Source organism: Elephas maximus, chromosome 7 (assembly GCF_024166365.1).
Source record: "Elephas maximus indicus isolate mEleMax1 chromosome 7, mEleMax1 primary haplotype, whole genome shotgun sequence".
In the NCBI taxonomy this organism is placed as follows: domain Eukaryota; kingdom Metazoa; phylum Chordata; class Mammalia; order Proboscidea; family Elephantidae; genus Elephas; species Elephas maximus.
Genome location: NC_064825.1, coordinates 111,830,024 through 111,848,746, shown reverse-complemented (window position 1 = coordinate 111,848,746; position 18,723 = coordinate 111,830,024). Strand labels below are relative to the sequence as shown.

Sequence of the window (18,723 nt, the reverse complement as noted above, 5' to 3'; positions counted from 1 at the left end):
CCTTTCAAGAACAGATGGAATGCTGTTTTATACATGCCATTAGTAAGTCATTATTAACGTTTAATACTGAAATTTCATCTCAAAATTTACCTGAAAATGAATGTTTCATCTTTTAAGTGTTTACCCTGTTGTTCATGGTAAGTGTTCAACTTTAGAATTTATCACAATTGCAACTGGTTAACTTTTTGCCATTACTGTTACTATTTGTCTGTTCTAATGAATTACACTCTACATGTGCATAGAGATAATATTTATTTTATTCATTGTTGTGCCCCTTACACAGAGTGAGTGAACTGCAATTAAATAAAAGGAAAACAAACATATATATAATGAATGACTTTGAAAATGAATCAATAATTACAAAAAATTCTAGTGTATTAACCTATACCTCTAAACTATCAACCTCACAGAAGCCATGGGCCATGAAAACATCACAGAATTTATCCTCCTGGGACTTTTTAGTGATGAGGGCACAAAGGCTGCCTGCTTTGTACTGTTCTCACTTTGCTACATTGCCATTCTCTCAGGAAACCTGCTCATTTTCCTTACCATCAAGGGCAGCCACCTCAGTGAGCAGCCCATGTACTTTTTCCTCAGCTACCTGTCCTTCATGGATGTCTGCTTTACCTCCACGGTAGCCCCAAAGCTGATCACTGACTTGCTGGTCCAGCAGAAGACCATCTCCTATAACAGCTGCTTGGCCCAGATGTTTTATGCCCACTTCTTTGGCGCCACTGAGATCTTCATTTTGGTAGCCATGGCCTATGATCGCTATGCAGCCATCTGCAGACCCCTTCACTACGTGGTCATCATGAGCAGACAGGTGTGCTATGTCCTGGTGATGGCCTCTATTATGGGAGCATTTATCCATTCCATCCTGCAAGTACTGATTATTATCAAACTTCCTTTCTGTGGTCCCAATCAGATAGACCACTATTTCTGTGATGTATTCCCACTGCTGAAGCTGGCCTGCACAGACACTAGTTTGCTGGTCATTGTGATCATCGCCACCACAGGGGTGTTGTCCATTTTGACCTTTGTTGCCTTGGTTATTTCTTACATCATCATCCTGTTAACCCTGAGGACCCGCTCCTCTGAGGGTCGCCGCAAAGCCCTCTCCACCTGTGGCTCGCACATCACTGTGGTGTTCATGTTCTTCTTGCCCCTCATCTTCACCTATGTCCCCACAGCTGATTCTGTCAGTGATGACAAGGTGTTTGCCCTATTTTACACTATGATTGCTCCCATGTTCAACCCCCTCATCTATACACTGAGAAACACAGACATGAAGAATGCCACGAAGAAAGTGTGGTGCCGAAGCAAGCTGTTTGAAGGGAAATGATGCCCTTGGTAGTGAGCTCTTTGCCTGATCTTATTCTTGCCACAGCATCATTAATGTTGACCAATGCAGCAGGTACAGAGAGGTGGTATGCTGTCATCTAAAGTCACAAGCCTCGAAGACAGAAGACCGGTTTGCCACTCTCTTTCTGGACTTCACTTCTCTGATTCTCTTCAAAAGAAGTGGATCAGAGGATCTCCAGAGCCATTTCGGCTCAGACATTCTGGAAACTATTCTGTTCTTCATGTTTCCAGAGAGAGTGACATTATTATACTTCTATCAGGACAGATTATAAAGACTACATGATTTGGAAGTTATGCTTTAGGAAACAGATATCCTGACTGAGACAATTTTCATAGAGAGTGAGAGCTCCTAGGCATTTCTGTTTTTTGAGGTTTCCATTGCAATAAGAAATAAAGCAATGACAAAAAAAAAAAAAATTTTAAAGTGTTACATATTTTAACTGTTCACATTGAACAAATTATGCAATGCAATTGTATTATTTACATTATACTGTACTTCTGAAGTCACTGTAATTCTGATTCATTCTGTTATATATAAGGTCACCATGAATTGGAGCTGACACCATGGTAACTAACAAGAATAGCAACTCTATATGTAGTATATTCTAGTAATTAGAAGTTTCAAGTTGGATGAAGAACATCTTTTTTTTTTTTTAATTTTATACACCTACTTCTCACTTATCAATTTTCTCATTTTCAGACATTTCACATCTACAACAATAGTAAAAAATCCACTATCAATTATTTTGTCCATTAACAACATATGTCTGGCATTGATGAATGCCAAAGAGAGAGGTGAGAGTAACGCTGGCTGAGATGTCGAGGTTATGTGTCAACTTGGCTGGACCATGAGTCTCAGTGGTTTGCCAGTTATGTACTGATGTAACTTGGCACTTGTGTAATGATGTAATCATTCTCCATTTTGTGATCTGATGTGGTGATCCTCCATTTTCATATAACACTGATTTTTGCATAACTACCTGGTCTTCGAAACCTCAACATGTTGATGATAAGGGAAGAGTGGGTGTAAATACATATGTATGACTTATTTAGGAGCTCTGATGGTGCAATGGTTGAGAGCTCAGCTGCTAACCAGAAGGTTAGTGGTTTGAATCCATTGGAGACTTCCTGCGAGAAAGACCTCTTGATCTGCTTCCATAAAGATTACAGTCTATGAAAACCTATGGGGCACTTCTACTCTGTCACATGGGGTCTCTATGAATCAAAAATTGACTCAGTGGTGCACAACAACATGACTTATTTAAAACCTCATTTAAAAAGCCTTCATGAGTATACACACTGATTCTCTTTGTAAAGTGCCACACGGAAATCTCACACTGTGTGAATGACCCTGAGTTTAAGAAGGCACATACGTAAAGAGATGGATGTACCTGTTGTGATATTTGTTAAGCAGCACTGCTCCATGTAAATGCATCTTTTGAGGTGTTTTCTCACCATTTATAATATGTAAAGCTGTTTTTGACACACTAAGAAGAAATAAAGAAGATCAGATTAAGAAAAAGTGGGACCAATTGAAGACCAGGGCATAGGCCAAGATCACCTTTGGTACATTGAGGCATTTCTTTCATTTATAGATAATTTCTTGAGTTTTGGGAACTGGAAGGGAGTTTCTAGTATCACCTACTGTCATCTACTACCACAAAACACACAAGGAAAATGGGTGAGAAAATAGGTGAAAGCTCACCAAGTTTACAAATATGAGAGAACCAGAAATGATATTTTTTGCTTCTTTTTTCCACACCACAGCTTCCACTAAGAAAATGAATTATATACACTTAAAGCATTATCATTCTGAGTGTGGCAGGAATAAACATTTTAAGATCAGGGTATTTCTGAAGAAATTATCTGCAGGGTAAGGGAAAATTTCAGCAACAGGTTTTCTTTCCAAAAATCCACACGTGTATTGCCAAAAAAAATCAGGATATTTAGGATCCCAAGAGGAGGAAGAGGAGTGATAAACTATATTGAAAAGGAGGCAAGAAAGACCATAGCTGAGGAAGCCAGGGTCTAGTTTTGATGTTGCTTGGTGGCAATTACCTCCTGACAGGAGTTTCCAATTCAGGAAGGTGAGGTGGACAAAGATATCTATAGTTTATGGGCAAGCAAGTGTCTAATTCTGACACCTATTTTTAAGAAGTCTGTTGTTGACACATACGTAGGCCCTGTTCTCCAGCAATGGATTAAGTTCGCTTATTGTGACAAATTCTCTATTTGGTTTCTCCCCCCAAAAAACAGGTCTTCCAGTAGTCTGTTTGAACATGGATTACAGTTGTCTTTTGTTAACCCTTGTTTTATAATTTATCAATGAAGAAAATGTCAAGGGGAATCTATCCAAGTGTGCTTAATGTTATGTTGAACTTTTTTTTTATTAACTTTTATTGAGCTTCAAGTGAATGTTTACAAATCAAGTCAGTCCGTCACATATAAGTTTATATACATCTTACTCCATACTCCCACTTGCTCTCCCCCTAATGAGTCAGCCCTTCCAGTCTCTCCTTTCGTGACAATTTTGCCAGCTTCCCTCTCTCTCTATCCTCCCATCCCCCCTCCAGACAAGAGTTGCCAACACAATCTCAAGTGTCCACCTGATATAATTAGCTCACTCTTCATCAGCATCTCTCTCCCACCCACTGACCAGTCCCTTTCATGTCTGATGAGTTGTCTTCGGGGATGGTTCCTGTCCTGTGCCAACAGAAGGTCTGGGGAGCATGGCCGCCGGGATTCCTCTAGTTTCAGTCAGACCATTAAGTATGGTCTTTTTATGAGAATTTGGGGTCTGCATCCCACTGATCTCCTGTTCCCTCAGGAGTTCTCTGTTGTGCTCCCTGTCAGGGCAGTCATCGATTGTGGCTGGGCACCAACTAGTTCTTCTGGTCTCAGGATGATGTAGGTCTCTGGTTCATGTGGCCCTTTCTGTCTCTTGGGCTCTTAGTTGTCGTGTGGCCTTGGTGTTCTTCATTTTCCTCTGCTCCAGGTGGGTTGAGACCAATTGATGCATCTTAGATGGCCGCTTGTTAGCATTTAAGACCCCAGACGCCACATTTCAAAGTGGGATGCAGAATGTTTTCATAATAGAATTATTTTGCCAATTGACTTAGAAGTCCCCTCAAACCATGGTCCCCAGACCCCCGCCCTTGCTCTGCTGACCTTTGAAGCATTCATTTTATCCCGGAACCTTCTTTGCTTTTGGTCCAGTCCAATTGAGCTGACCTTCCATGTATTGAGTGTTGTCTTTCCCTTCACCTAAAGCAGTTCTTATCTACTGATTAATCAGTAAAAAACCCTCTCCCTCCCCCCTCCCTCCCCCCTTCGTAACCACAAAAGTATGTGTTCTTCTCAGTTTTTACTATTTCTCAAGATCTTATAATAGTGGTCTTATACAATATTTGTCCTTTTACCTCTGACTAATTTTGCTCAGCATAATGCCTTCCAGGATCCTTCATGTTATGAAATGTTTCACAGGTTCGTCACTGTGTTGAACTCTTCTTATATATCACCCATGAAGAAATAGTGGAAGAGGGGCTGACTGCACACTTAGGGTATAAAATTTGGCTTACATGCGTAGAATCAAAGTTATGTGCTTTCCTTCATATCTGTTCTTCCAAGCTTGACCTTTTTACACTTCTCCTGGCAAAGTAAACAACAACAAAAAAAACCCAAACCCATTGCCATCAAGTCAATTCCAATTGATGGTGAACCCACATGTTACACAGTAGAACAGATCCATAGGATTTTCTTGGCTATAATCTTTATGGAAACAGATAGCCAGATCTTTTCTTCCATGGCACTGCTGGGTGAGTTTGAACTGCCTCCCTTTTAGTTTAGCAACTGACAGTAAACTGCTTACACCACCCAGGGACATCCTGGTAAAGTATCTTTTACTAAATATTTGGGAGGTTTTAAAAATTTAAAAGCATTACTGAAAATCCCTACTTTCACAAATTGACCATGACATTCTTGGATAAGTCAGCTCGCTAATGCTGTGTAACAAGCTATTCTAAAACTCATGGCTTACACAAGAATCATTTAATTCTTGTTCATGTGTCTGTGGGTCAGGGACCAATCATCTGACCTTGCCTGGGCTTAACTCCAGGCTTCATTTTGGGTTCAGGTATTCTCTATGTGACTATAATTCTTCTCATATATCAAAAAGAAGTTTCATCTTTTTCTTGGTTGGTTAGATTGTATTAAAGATTGGTAACCATACAAAGAAGGACTGGAAACATCAAAATTAACCAACCCCAATCAGGTACTACAGAAATAGTAAAATTCTTCAGACCTTGACATGTGACTTGGTACCAAGAGTGGGTATAGAGAAACAGAATTATAAGGGTGAGTTTTCTAAATTGGTCCTCAAGTGTGGTTAGTCTTAAAGATATTGATGACTCTGCTTCCAGTAGTTTCGAGGGCACTGCTAATCCGTGGTGTGAGGGGTAGCAACAGAAACACACAAAATATCACCACCAATAGGTAGGTATTGGTGACAGGTAAGGCTCTGGGTAATCACAGGTTCGATACATCCCTACGCTTTTTTCAGAATGAGAAGTATAAATTAGCCGGTTGGTTGGTCCTATGCTCACTAGACAAAGTAGTGAAAAAAAAAAAAAAAAAAAGAGCTCAAGTACCACATAAACAATCTCAAATTTGCCACTTATGCCCTGAAAGAAGCCTTATTTCTTGTTGTAACAGAGCTGATATTGCCAAAAAATAAATCCAGAGTCTTATCCAAAGAGGCCTAATTACAACACCAGTTGAATCTCCAGCTTAGAGTGGTGTCTAAAGTTAAAGTGAGGGCTTTGATCTGGAAGAAATGGAATCCTGAATCTTTGGATGGGGAAATATGCACAGTGGTTAAGAGCTCAACTGCTAACCAAGAAGTCAGCAATTTGAAGCCACCAGCTGTTCCTTGCAAATCCTGTGGAGCAGTTCTACTCTGTCCTATAGGGTTGCTATGAATCAGAGTCAATTCTATGGCAATGGGTTTGGTTTGGTTTGAAATCAAGAAGCTGAGCCCCTAAATTACACTTAATCACTCCTGCCAACAGAACCAGCCCTCTCACTCCCATCTGAAAGGATAAGTCCATCTTTGTCTGCTAAACCACCCTACCCAGTAAAACCATTAGCCCCTCCACTCTCATCTGATGAGATTAACCCACCTAGGTAGGAAGAGCCTTTAACTGAGATATTGCCTGGGATGGCATCTGAGTCATCACCTGACGAGGCATCTGAGTTATTACCTGGGGTGCCTCCTGAGGCAGATGACTTACAGAACATTGCTGAATGTTCTCAAAACATATCCCCACCAATCATTTTTGCTTCTAGATCTATAACTAGACTTAAATACCAGTGAACCCCAAAAGGTAAAGTGCAAAATATGACTCAGGAGGAGGTACACTACCCACCAAAAGAACTGCTTGACTTTTCTAATGCGTACAAACAGAGACCTGGGGAATATGTCTGGCAATGGCCATAAGGGTGTGGGATAATGATACAAGGAACATAAATTTTGGTCTTTTTTTTTTTTTTTTTTTTTGAGCCATTTATTTGGTTTTGTTATTTAAATTAAACCTTTTATTTTTTGAATATCGTATATTCACACGTACTTCTAAGAAATAATACAAAGAAATCCCATGTATCCTTTACCAGTTTCTCCCGGTGGTAAAACCATATGTCATGGATTGAAATGTGTCCCCCAAAAATATGTGTATTGATTTGGCTAGGCCATGATTCCCAGTATTGAGTGACTGTCCACATTTTGTCATCTGAAGTGATTTTCCTATGTGTCGTAAATCCTATTTCCATGATGTTAATGAGAAGGCATTAGTGGCAGTTCTGTGAATGAGACAGGACTCAATCTACAAGATTAGGTTGCATTTTAAGCCAATCTCTTTTGAAATGTAAAAGAGAGAAGTGAGTAGAGAGACATGAGGATCTCATACCATCAAGAAAGCAGCACTGGGAACAGAGTGGATATTTTGGGCCCAGGGTTCCTGAGAAGAAAAACTCCTAGACCAGGGGAAAATTGATGACAAGGACCTTCCTCAAGAGTCGACACAGAGAGAAGGCCTTTCCCAGGAGCTGGCACCCTGAATTCAGACTTTTGGCCTAACGGACTGTGAGAGAATGAACTTCTGTTTGTTAAAGCCATCCACTTGTGGTACTTCTGTTACAGCAGCACTAGATAACTAAGACACCCTAGTACAGTATCATAACCAGAATATTGATATTGACACAATCCAGCAATGTTGTTCAGACTTCTCCAATCTTACATGCACTCCTGTGTGGAACTAGCTTCTCCCTGCTTTATTTTCCCTTCAGTACTTATTGCTCTTATGCTATATGCTTTACTTTTTTTTTTTAATTTTATTGTGCTTTAGGTGAAAGTTTACAGAGCAAATTACTTTCTCATTCAAAAATTTACACAAAAATTGTTTTGTGACATTGGTTGCATTCCTTGGAATGTGTTAGCACTGTCCTTTCTAACCTGAATTTCCCACGTCCATTTGTTCAGTTTTTGTGTCCATTCCTCTCTTTTAGTCTTTGCTTTTAGGCAGATTTTGCCTAATTGATCTCCTGTACTTGATTGAACTGAGAAGCATGTTCCTCACACGTCTTAATGTTTGTTTTATAGGCCTTTGGCTAAAAGGTGGGCTTCAGGAGTGGCTTCAGTTCTGAGTTAGCAGGATATCATAGTCTCGGGATTTCTCCTACCTCTGTCAGGCAAGCAAGTCTGATCTTTTTTGTGAACTTGAATTTTATTCTACATTTTTTCTCCCACTCTATCTGGGACCCTCTATTGTGATTCTTGTCAGAGTAGTCAGGGGTGAGAGTTGGACACTACCTAGTTCTTCTAAGCTCAGGCTGGTGGAGGCTGTGGTTCATTTGGTCCATTAGTCCTTTGGACTATTTTCCTTGAGCCACTGGTTTTCTTCATTCCACTTTACTCCAGATAGGATAGGACCAATAGATGTATATGAGACGGGACGGACACACACAAGTTTTTAAGGCCCCAGGAGCTACTCACCAAAGTAGGATGTAGAACATTTTCTTTAAGAATTATGTTATGTATGTTGACCTAGATGTCCCTCAAGACCATGATCCCCTGCCCTCAGCAGCAGTAATTTGCTCCCTTGACTTTGCCTTTGTCAAGTTGTGCTGACTTCCCAGATATTGTGTGTTGTCTTTCTTTCCCTTTGCCAAAGTTAACACTTGTCTGCTATCTAGTTAATCATTACCCTTACCTACTCTCACCACCCTCATAACCACCAAAGATTTTTTTTTTTTTTTCTTCTATGTGTAAACCTTTTCTTGAGTTTTTGTAATAGCGGTCTTCTACAATATTTGTCCTTCTGTGACTGACATTTCACTCAGCATACTGCCCTCCAGATTCATTCTTGTTGTCAAGTGTTTCATAGATTCATCATTTTTTTTATCATTGTATAATATTTCATTGTGTGTATGTACCATAATGTTATCCATTCGTCTGTTGATGGACACTTAGGTTGTTCCCATGTCTCTGCTATTGTTAATAATGCTGCAATGAATGTGGGTGTGCATGTGTCTATTCATCTGGCAGCTCTTAATACTCTAAGATATGTTCTTAGAAGTGGGATTGCTGGGCCATACATTATTTCTATTGCTAGTTTTTTAAGGAGGTGCCATACTGATCTCCATAATGGAAACAAATATTTGTGTCATGTCCTGTCAAAGAGAACCAGGACATGAGTATCAGATAGTCAATAAAGACTATTATAACATCTGCTCTTAAATAATCTGATTAACTTCTTCACATTGTCATGCTGAATCCAAAAAAACCATTGCCATTGAGACAATTCCGACTCATAGCAACCCTATAGGACAGAATAGAACTGACCCATTAGGTTTTCAAGGAGCATCTGGTGGATTTAAACTGTCAACTTTTTGGTTAACGTTCACAGCTCTTAACCACTACGCCACCAGGGTTTCCACGTCATGTCATCAAAGTGCGAAAATATGATCCAATGAATGGTGTGACTCTAGATATAACATTTCACTTCTAAAGAAACCAATTCTCAATTTTGTAGCACAGTGTCTTCAGCCATCATTCAGGTATTCAATGAATATTTGCTGATTTTAAAAATTCTGTGAATCATGCTGTTCAGATGATATTTACTCTTTCAGGCTTTTTCTTGTTTTGACTGTCCATGGTTCTATGATTCTAATTTTATCTTGTGTTCGTACACGTTTTAACTTCCTTATTAGACTATGAGCTTGGGTAAGGTGTTGAACAACTTCTGGAAAATATTCCATAGGAAATCTGAGGGAATTAAGGCCTTAATGCATGTTAAAAAATATATATATACTGCTTTGTACTGAAACGTTGTATAGTTAATACATGTAATTATCATTTTTTGTTATCATTATATTATTATTTTATGTCAGTATCACTATCATTTCTTCATTACATGAAGAGACTTTTGAAACAAAGGAAGTATCATTAAGTAATTCATTGATTGAACTACTAAAATTAAAGTTTATTCCCAACTATAGTTGCCCAGAATGGCCTTGAAATCCTCCCAGAAATGGCCCAACTCTCTAGTCTGCCATTGTAATAGATTCTCTATTAATTTATTAAACACTTAGTGTACGATGTCCACCTATACTTTAAACAATATATATGTTTACATACATACATGCACACACACTTCTGTTTATCAAGTTAATCTGTGAATATCAATTTTATATAATATTCTTAATATTTTTTTCTAGGCCTTAAGTATATACATTAATGACCAACCAATAGTCTAAGATGAAGAAAAGTATTTATAATTTATCTCATTTCCTTTATTTTTAGTAAATTCAACAAAATAAAAAGTATAAGAGCAGGTATTTATTGAGCACCAAATGCAATTTGGCATATTATCTAGTTTACTTCTATGCCTTTAAAAATTATCATTATTTGAAGTTAATATGTCAGTAGTGTGAAGCTTAGTGATAAAGTGTTTTTCCTTGTTCAAATAACTAGGTATAACAATGGAAAGATTTGAACTCATATCTGTATAAAACCTAATTCCATGATTTTTATACCATTTCTTTTTATATGTAATGACTATTATATACATAATCCTCTCATACAAATAATGAATTCTTAAAATCTTAGAATTTCTGTAAGTATTTTCAAATGACTTTCTTGTCAGTTTTATAAATGTATTCATTGACTGCTATATGATAAATCTTGTGCCCTTTTTTCCAGAATAAACTCCAATGATTTAATAATCACTGTCCACTGCCCTTGTGTAGGACTCCCTGGCTTGTGCAACAGTTAACATGCTTGGCTGCTAACCACAGAGATGGAGGTTGGGTCACCTACACGTGCCTCAGAAGAAAGACCTGATAATCTATTTCTGAAAAATCAGCCAAAAAAACCCCTGTGTAGCACAGTTCTACTGTGACACACATGGCTTCACCGTAAGTTGGAATTCACTAAATTACAACTTTTTTTTGTTTGTTTTTTTTTTTGGTTTAGTCGTACCTAACTTACTTTCCACAGAGGGATATGCTCTCAATGAATATGATTTCATTCCATGTGCTGAGTGCAATGACAATTTACAAACCTAAAATGGAAGAACTCTTGGAGAAAATAACACCAGAGTTGAATCTTGAATGACTAGTCACACTTTCAGACATTAAAAAAGATGGAAAAGACAATCCCTACAAAGAGAATAGTACGAATGCCCAAACTGTCTCAGCATCATTAACAGTACTCTCCCTGACCTCCTCCATGTGTCTTTCAGTTTGTCATACTGTGGGGGCTTGCTTGTTGCTGTCTTGCTGGAAGCTGTGCTACAGGTATTCAAATACCACCAGGGCCAGCACAGTGGACAGGTTTCAGCTGAGCTTCCAGAATAAGATAGCCTAGGAAGAAGGACCTGGTGGTCTACTTCTGAAAATAATTTTAAAAATATTGTTGCCATCCAGTCAATTCTGACTCATAGTGACCCTATAGATTAGAGTAGAACTGCCCCATAGGATTTCAAAGGAATGCCTGGTGGATTCAAACTGCCTACCTTTTGAATAGCAGCTGAACTCTTAACCACTACACCACTTTAAGAATAGCAGCAGAACATTGTCTGATATAGTGCCAGAAGAGCCCCTCAGTTTGGAAGGCACTAAAAGATGACTGCAGAAGAGCTGCCTCCTCAAAGTAGAGAAGACCTTAATAACCTGGATGCAGTCAAGTTTTCGGGACTTTCACTTGCCGACGCAGCATGACTAAAAAGGAGAAGAAACAGCTACAAACATTCATTAGTATTCAGAACATGGAATGAATGAAGTATGAATCTAGGAAAATTGGAAATCATCAAAAATGAAATGGAACACATAAAGATCGATATCCTAGGCATTAGTGAGCTGAAATGGACTGGTATTGGCCACTTTGAATCAGACAATCATATGGTCTACTGTGCTGGGAATGACAACTTAAAGAGGAATGGCTTTGCGCTCATCGTCAAAAAAAAAATTTCAAGATCTATGCGGAAGTACAACCCTGTCAGTGATAGGATACTATCCATATGCCTACAAGGATACCAGTTAATATGACTACTATTCAAGTTTATGCACCAACCACTAAGGCCAAAGGTGAAGAAACAGAAGATTTTTACCAACTGCTGAGGTCTAAAATTGATGGAATATGCAATCAGGATGCATTGATAATTACTATTGATTGGAATGCAAAAGTTGGAAAGAAAGAAGAAGAATCTGTATTTGGAAAATAGGGTCTTGGTGATAGAAATGATGCTGGAGAGAGCATAATAGAATTTTGCAAGACCATTGACTTCTTCACTGCAAATACCTTTTTCAACAACATAAATGGTAACTACACACATGGACCTAGCCAGATGGAATAAACATGAATCAAACCACCTACATGTGTGGAAAGAGACTATGGAAAAGCTCAGTATCATCAGTCAGAACAAGGCCAGTGTCTGATTGTGGAAAAGACCATCGATTGCTCATATGCAAGTTCGAACTGTAACCAAAAAAAAATTAGAAGTCCATGAGAGCCGAAGTATGGCCTTGAGTATACTCCACTTGAATTTAGAGGCCATCTGAAGAATATATTTGATGCATTGAACATTGACTGAAGACCAGACGAGTTGTGGAATGACATCAAGGACATCATACATGAAGAACGAAAGAGATCATTAAAAAGACAGGAAAAAAAGAAAAGACTAAAATAGATGTCAGAAGAGACTCTGAAACTTACTCTTGAATGCAGAGTAGCTAAAGCGAAAGGAAGAAATGATGAAGTAAAAGAGTTGAAAGGAAAATTTCAAAGGGCATCTCAAGAAGACAAAGTCCAGTATTATAATGACATGTGCAGAATCCTGGAGTTAGAAAACCAAAAGGGAAGAACATGCTTGTCATTTCTCAAGTCGAAAGAACTGAAGAAAAAAATTCAAGCCTTGAGTTGCAATACTGAAGGATTCTACAAAGAAAATATTAAATGATGCAGGAAGCATCAAAAGAAGATGGAATGAATATACAGAGTCACCATACCAAAAAGAACATTCAACCATTTCAGAAGGTAGCATATCATCAGGAACTGATGGTACTAAAGGAAGAGGTCCAAGCTGTACTGAAGTCACTAGTGAAAAACAAGGCTCCAGGAATTGAGGGAATACCAATTGAGATATTTCAACAAATGGATGCAGTGCTGAAGTGCTCACTTGCCTATACCAAGAAATTTGGAAGACAGCTACCTGACCAACAGACTGGAAGAGATCCGTATTATATCTATTCCCAAGAAAGGCAATCCCCCCCGAATGTGGAAATTATTGACCAACATCATTAATATCACAAACAAAGTTTTGCTGAGGATCATTCAAAAGTAGTTATAGCAGTATGTTGGCGGGGAACTTCCAGAAATTCAAGCCAAAATCAGAAGAGGACATGGAACCAGGGATATTATTGCTGATATCAGATGGATCCTGGTTGAAAGCAGAGAATACCAGAAAAATGTTAACCTGGGTTTTATTGACTATCCAAAGGCATTGGACTGTGTGGATCATAACGAATTATAGATAACATTGCTAATAATGGGAATTCCAGAACACTTAATTGCACTCTTGAGAAGCCTGTACCTAGATCAAGAGGCAGTCATTCCAACAGAACAAGGGGATACTGTGTGGTTTAAAGTCAGGAAAGTTATGTGTTAGGCTTGTATTCTTTCACCCTACATATTCGATCAGTATGCTGAACAAATAATCTGAGAAGCTGGACTATACCAAGAAGAATGGAACATCAGGATTGGAGGAAGGCTCATTAACAACCTGCCTTATGCAGATGACGCAATCTTGCTTGCTGAAAGTGAAGAACACTTGAAGCACTTGATGATGAAGATCAAAGACCACAGCCTTTAGTATTGATTACACTTCAACATAAAGAAAACCGAAATCCTCATAACTGGACAAATAAACAACATCATGATAAACAGAGAAAAGTTTAAAGTTGTCAAGGATTTCATTTTACTTGAATCTACAATCAACACTCATGGAACTAGCCGTCAAGAAATCAAATGACACATTGTATTGAGCAAATCTGCTGCAAAAGATCTGTTTAAAGTGATAAAAGGCAAAAATATCACCTTGAAGACAGGTGTGTCTGACCCAAGCCATGGTGTTTTCAATCACCTTATGTGGATGGGAAAGTGGACAATGAATGAGGAAGACTGAAGAACAATTGACACCTTTGAATTACGGTGTTGGTGGAGAATATTGTATATACCATGGACTGCCAAAAGAATGAACAAATCTTTCTTCTAAGAAGTAAAACCAGAATGCTCCTTAGAAGCAAGGATGGGGAGACTATTTCTCACATACTCTGGAAATGTCATCAGGAGGGATCAATCTCTGTAGAAGGACATCATGCCTGGTAAAGTAGAGGGTCAGCAAAAAAGAAGAAGACTCTCAATGAGGTTTATTGATACAGTGGCTGTAACAATGGGCTCAAGGATAACAACAATTGTGAGAATAGTGCAGAACCTGGCAGTGTGTTGTTCTGTTGCATATAGAGTTGCTAGGAGTTGGAATAGCCAGGACAGAGCCTAACAACTCTTTGTCCTTTGTTCATTTTCAGTAATCTCATATGCCTTATAATCCAAAAAACCCATTGTCGTCGAGTCGATTCTGACTCATGAGCGACCCTATAGGACAGAGTAGAACTGCCCGACAGAGTTTCCAAGGAGCACCTGTTGGATTCAAACTGCTGACCTCTTGGTTAGCAGCCATAGCACTTAACCACTATGCCACCAGGGTTTCCATATGCCTTAGAGGCTCTAAACCTTGAACTCACATTAGCTGTCTTACTTGGTTCCTCTCATAGAACTTTCTCCTTAAATCCATTCTTTTTGTCTTCTCTTTAAATTTGTGATCTGGTTTATCTCTGTTTTTCTAGTTATATTGCCTGGTATCTAGGCAACAAGTCCCCTTGGTTGCACAGTACATAATAGCCAGGTGCCAGTCCTGCCCTTATCTGGGAATATGACTCCTAATTGTTTCGCATGTGTGGAGGCCAGCTGTATATACCACCCTAGTCACCCCTGGCTCCCAAGTTTTAGTCTGGGAGAAAGAGCAAGGTATATCTTGGTCATCCAGTGTAAGATATCAAAGTTTTCAGATCCAAGAATGGAGAGGTATGACAAGAACAATTTTTAATATTGCTCTGTTGAATATATTTGATTGAAGAGGGTGTTGCCATACAAAAAAACTGATATCATATGTTCAAAAATTTTATTTTGCATGTATTCTCATGTATTTTATTATGAAAATGTTTATTGCAAAAATTATGAAAAATTTCAAACATAAAATTTACAAATGAATAAAACTGTGTAACTCAAATACGTATCAAGATATAGAAATTTCCATTAACCTAGGTATTTTGCTTATGCTGCTTTCCAGATAATCTCTGCCCCATCAAATCTCACAGCCAACTGCTATTCTGATTTTTTTTTTCCCCACCATGGCTTAGTTTTGCCTGTTTTAAAACTTAACATAAATAAAAGTTTGTAGAATTTACTCCTTTATATATGGCTTCTTTACTCAGCAAAATATTTTTGGGAATTATCAATGCTGTTGTGAGTATCAGTAGTTCATGCTTTTTTTAATCACTGAGGAATATTTTAATCTGTATTAGCAAACCACAGTTCATTCATTTTTTCGACTGATGGATACTTGCGTATTATACACAAAACTGCTGTGAACAGTATAGCAGAAGTTTTTTTTTTGTGAACGTATTATTTTTCTTGGAAAAATAGGAATGAAATTGTTGGGACATATGATAAGTGTAAGGAACCCCAGTGGTGCAGTGGTTAAGCACTTGGCTGCTAAACAAAAGGCCAGTGATTTGAACTCACCAGCTGCTCTGTGGAATAAAGATGTGGCTGTCTGCTTCTGTAAGGATTATAGCCTTGAAAACCCTATAGGGCAGTTCTACTCTGTTCTATTGGGTCTCTATGAGTCGGAATTAACTCAATCGCTAATGGGTATAATAAGTGTTAAGGGGCCCTGGTCCTGCAAACGGTTAAGCAGTTTAAGACCAAAAAACCAAACCTGCTGATGTTCAATCGATTCTGACTCACAGCAACCCTATAGGACAGTGTAGAGTGGCCGGTGTATTTGAACTGCCAAACTTTTGGTTAGCAGCCTTAGCTCTCAACCACTGCACCTCTGCTAACAAAAAGGCTCGTGGTTCGAACCTATGCAGCAGATCAACGGGAGAAAGATCTGGTGATCTGATTCCATAAAAATTATAGCTAAGAAAATCCTATGCATCAGTTCTACTCTGTCACACGGGGTGGCTATAGTTGAAAATGACTCAATGGTACCAAACGACAACACAGCAAGTGTCTTAGTCATCTAACGCTTCAATAACAGAAATGCCATAAGTGGATGTCTTTAACAAACACAGACTTATTGTTTCACATGATAAAAGTCCAAATTTAGGGCATCAGCTCCAGGGGAATGCTTTCTCTCTCTGTAGGCTTAGGGGGAAGCTGCTTGTCATCAATTTTCCCTGGTCCAGGAGCTGCTCAGTGGAAAGACTCCAAGTCCAAAGAACTCATTCTGTTCCCAGGGCTTCTTTCTTAGTGCAAAATTTCCCTCTCCTCTCTGCTGGCTTCTCTCTTTTACATCTCAAAAGAGATGGACTTAATATATAACCTAATCTTGTAGACTGAATCTTGCCTCATTAACATAAACGCCTCTAATTCTGCCTCATTAACATCATAGAGGTTAGGATTTACTACACATAGAATAATCACAGCTGATTACAAAATTGTGGACCACCACACAATACCGGGAATCATGGCCTAGCCAAATTGATACACATTTTGGGGAGACCCAATCCAAACCATAACAATAACCCCATGTTACATTTTATAATAAACAGCCAGAATCTACTGCAATAGGGCAAACGTTGTGACCATAATATTCACAAATAGGGTTTCTGTTTTATACAGGGGAGAATTAACAAGACAAAAAAAAAACCAGGGTGGGGAAATGGAATGAAAGGGTACCATAATTGGATAGTAAGTCAAAGAACCTTATGCTAATGATAGTCTATTTTTACAATGGGCTCTTAATGAGGGGTTGTATGCTGGCTCAGGTTGAGCAGGGGCCAAAGTTCAGGGACCTGGGGAAAGGAAAGATGCTTAGCCAAAGTTTGGTTACCAAGCATCTTGTTCCAACTGGCCCATGGGACAAGCTGTTCAGCTAATCATTTATGAAGCAAAGAATGGAAATATGGGAGTATGCCTAGCCTTGTCATAAGTAAAGAAGGTGCATTCTTGAGTTGTATTTAAGTCATATGGTAAAGGACGTTTGGCAGTTTTCCAGAACATGAAAGTGTGTTGGGGGTGGGAGGGTTAACCATGGCTGTTTTCCAGGATCAAAGGGATCACCTAAAATTCAATACTGTCAAGGACATTTCCATTCTCTGTTAAATACATGGCCCTCCTCATGCATGAAAAGTTAACCTGGGGACACTAGTTTAGTCTTCAAACTTCTTAATGTCTTTGAAAATAAGAAGTGAGAACACAGGAAACAAGTAATATTTTATTAAATTTATCTTAAAAATAACCTCTGACAGGAGATCATTGTTAGTATTGGTAGTTTTGTGTGACTAAAGAATTAAAAGCCACATTAAAATGAAGTGGACCTTGGTAATGGTAAAAATATATTACGTTTTAGTACACTGATATGCAGGAATATCAAAGTTTACGACATAACCCATAGCATACACAGCCGAGGTGCTACTGTTAAAATGCTTTATCCACCGTGGGCACCAAAATTTTGCTGGCAATTTTAACCTGGGAATCTACACAGCCTTCCATTACAAATTATTATTCCTGCTGCAACCATGGATTCTTCTTACTCTAACTGGGGAAAAGTTTCCTGTGAATTTTCTGAATGCCTATGGTAATTTTCCTGACACATCTTTAAACAAAATAATATTGTATCATTAATTGGCTTTAACTAAGTTTCGAATTATCTGCCTTTCTGTCTAAGAAAATACATACTATCTCCAGTTTATTTTTATTTAATCCTGCTAATACACATTATTTCACTTTCCTACTTTTAGAGTTTCAGAGTTCTGTAGCTGAGCTTCTGCACACCAACCACATTCCATAAATAGCTGAATATGGCAAGCCCCACTGTAATGTTAAATTAAAAACAACCTGTAAAAAAATCCTGTGGCATCTTAATAACATAAGAAAATAATGAGAAAAAACTACTTTGGAGTATCAGTAAATAAAAAAAGAAGGCTTTGATTAAAAAAGATGGACTTTTTAAAGACAATCCAGTGATAAAATGGGATGGATTTCTCAATATCTCAGTACACTGAGTTCCCTTTCCTTGGAGATGTTCAAAGGAAGAAGGACACCTTATTGGAAATGAATTACAGACAGAATGGAAGATCACAGAGAATTAGTTGCACTTTATTTACGGATTCTCAAAGTCTGAATGGCTGCGATTACATAAATGTCTATTTATCAGAACACAAACTACTGAATTCAGAATTGAGATGTTTAGCTCATGGTCAGCAATGTCAGAGTTGAGCTTGCAGGAAAAGATTGGGTCAGGCTGATGTCAGTTTGGTCCATAATTATCTGACTTATTCTGACACTCTAGCTATGACACAAAAGATGATGCTAACCATTTATCTTGCTTGTATACTGGGAAAAAAAGAGCAACACAAAGCCTTACATATGATTATATATTATTCACACAATAATCACACATTATCATATTTGATGTCTGTACTAATTCAGTCAAACCATTACTGGATAATCAAATCTCCAAT

General features: G+C 38.3%; 1 protein-coding gene across 1 annotated transcript; it reads left to right on the top strand.

Annotated features, from left to right (window-relative positions):
* Positions 1-415: 415 nt before the first annotated feature.
* LOC126078870 (olfactory receptor 4P4-like) lies at positions 416-1,342 on the top strand. The gene has a single exon (XM_049889676.1). The coding sequence runs from the start codon at positions 416-418 to the stop codon at positions 1,340-1,342; it is 927 nt and encodes a 308-aa protein (XP_049745633.1).
* Positions 1,343-18,723: the final 17,381 nt, after the last annotated feature.

Bases quoted from the DNA above. Each gene is read 5' to 3' on its own strand.
- LOC126078870 (XM_049889676.1), top strand. From the start codon at position 416: ATGGGCCATGAAAACATCACAGAATTTATCCTCCTGGGACTTTTTAGT.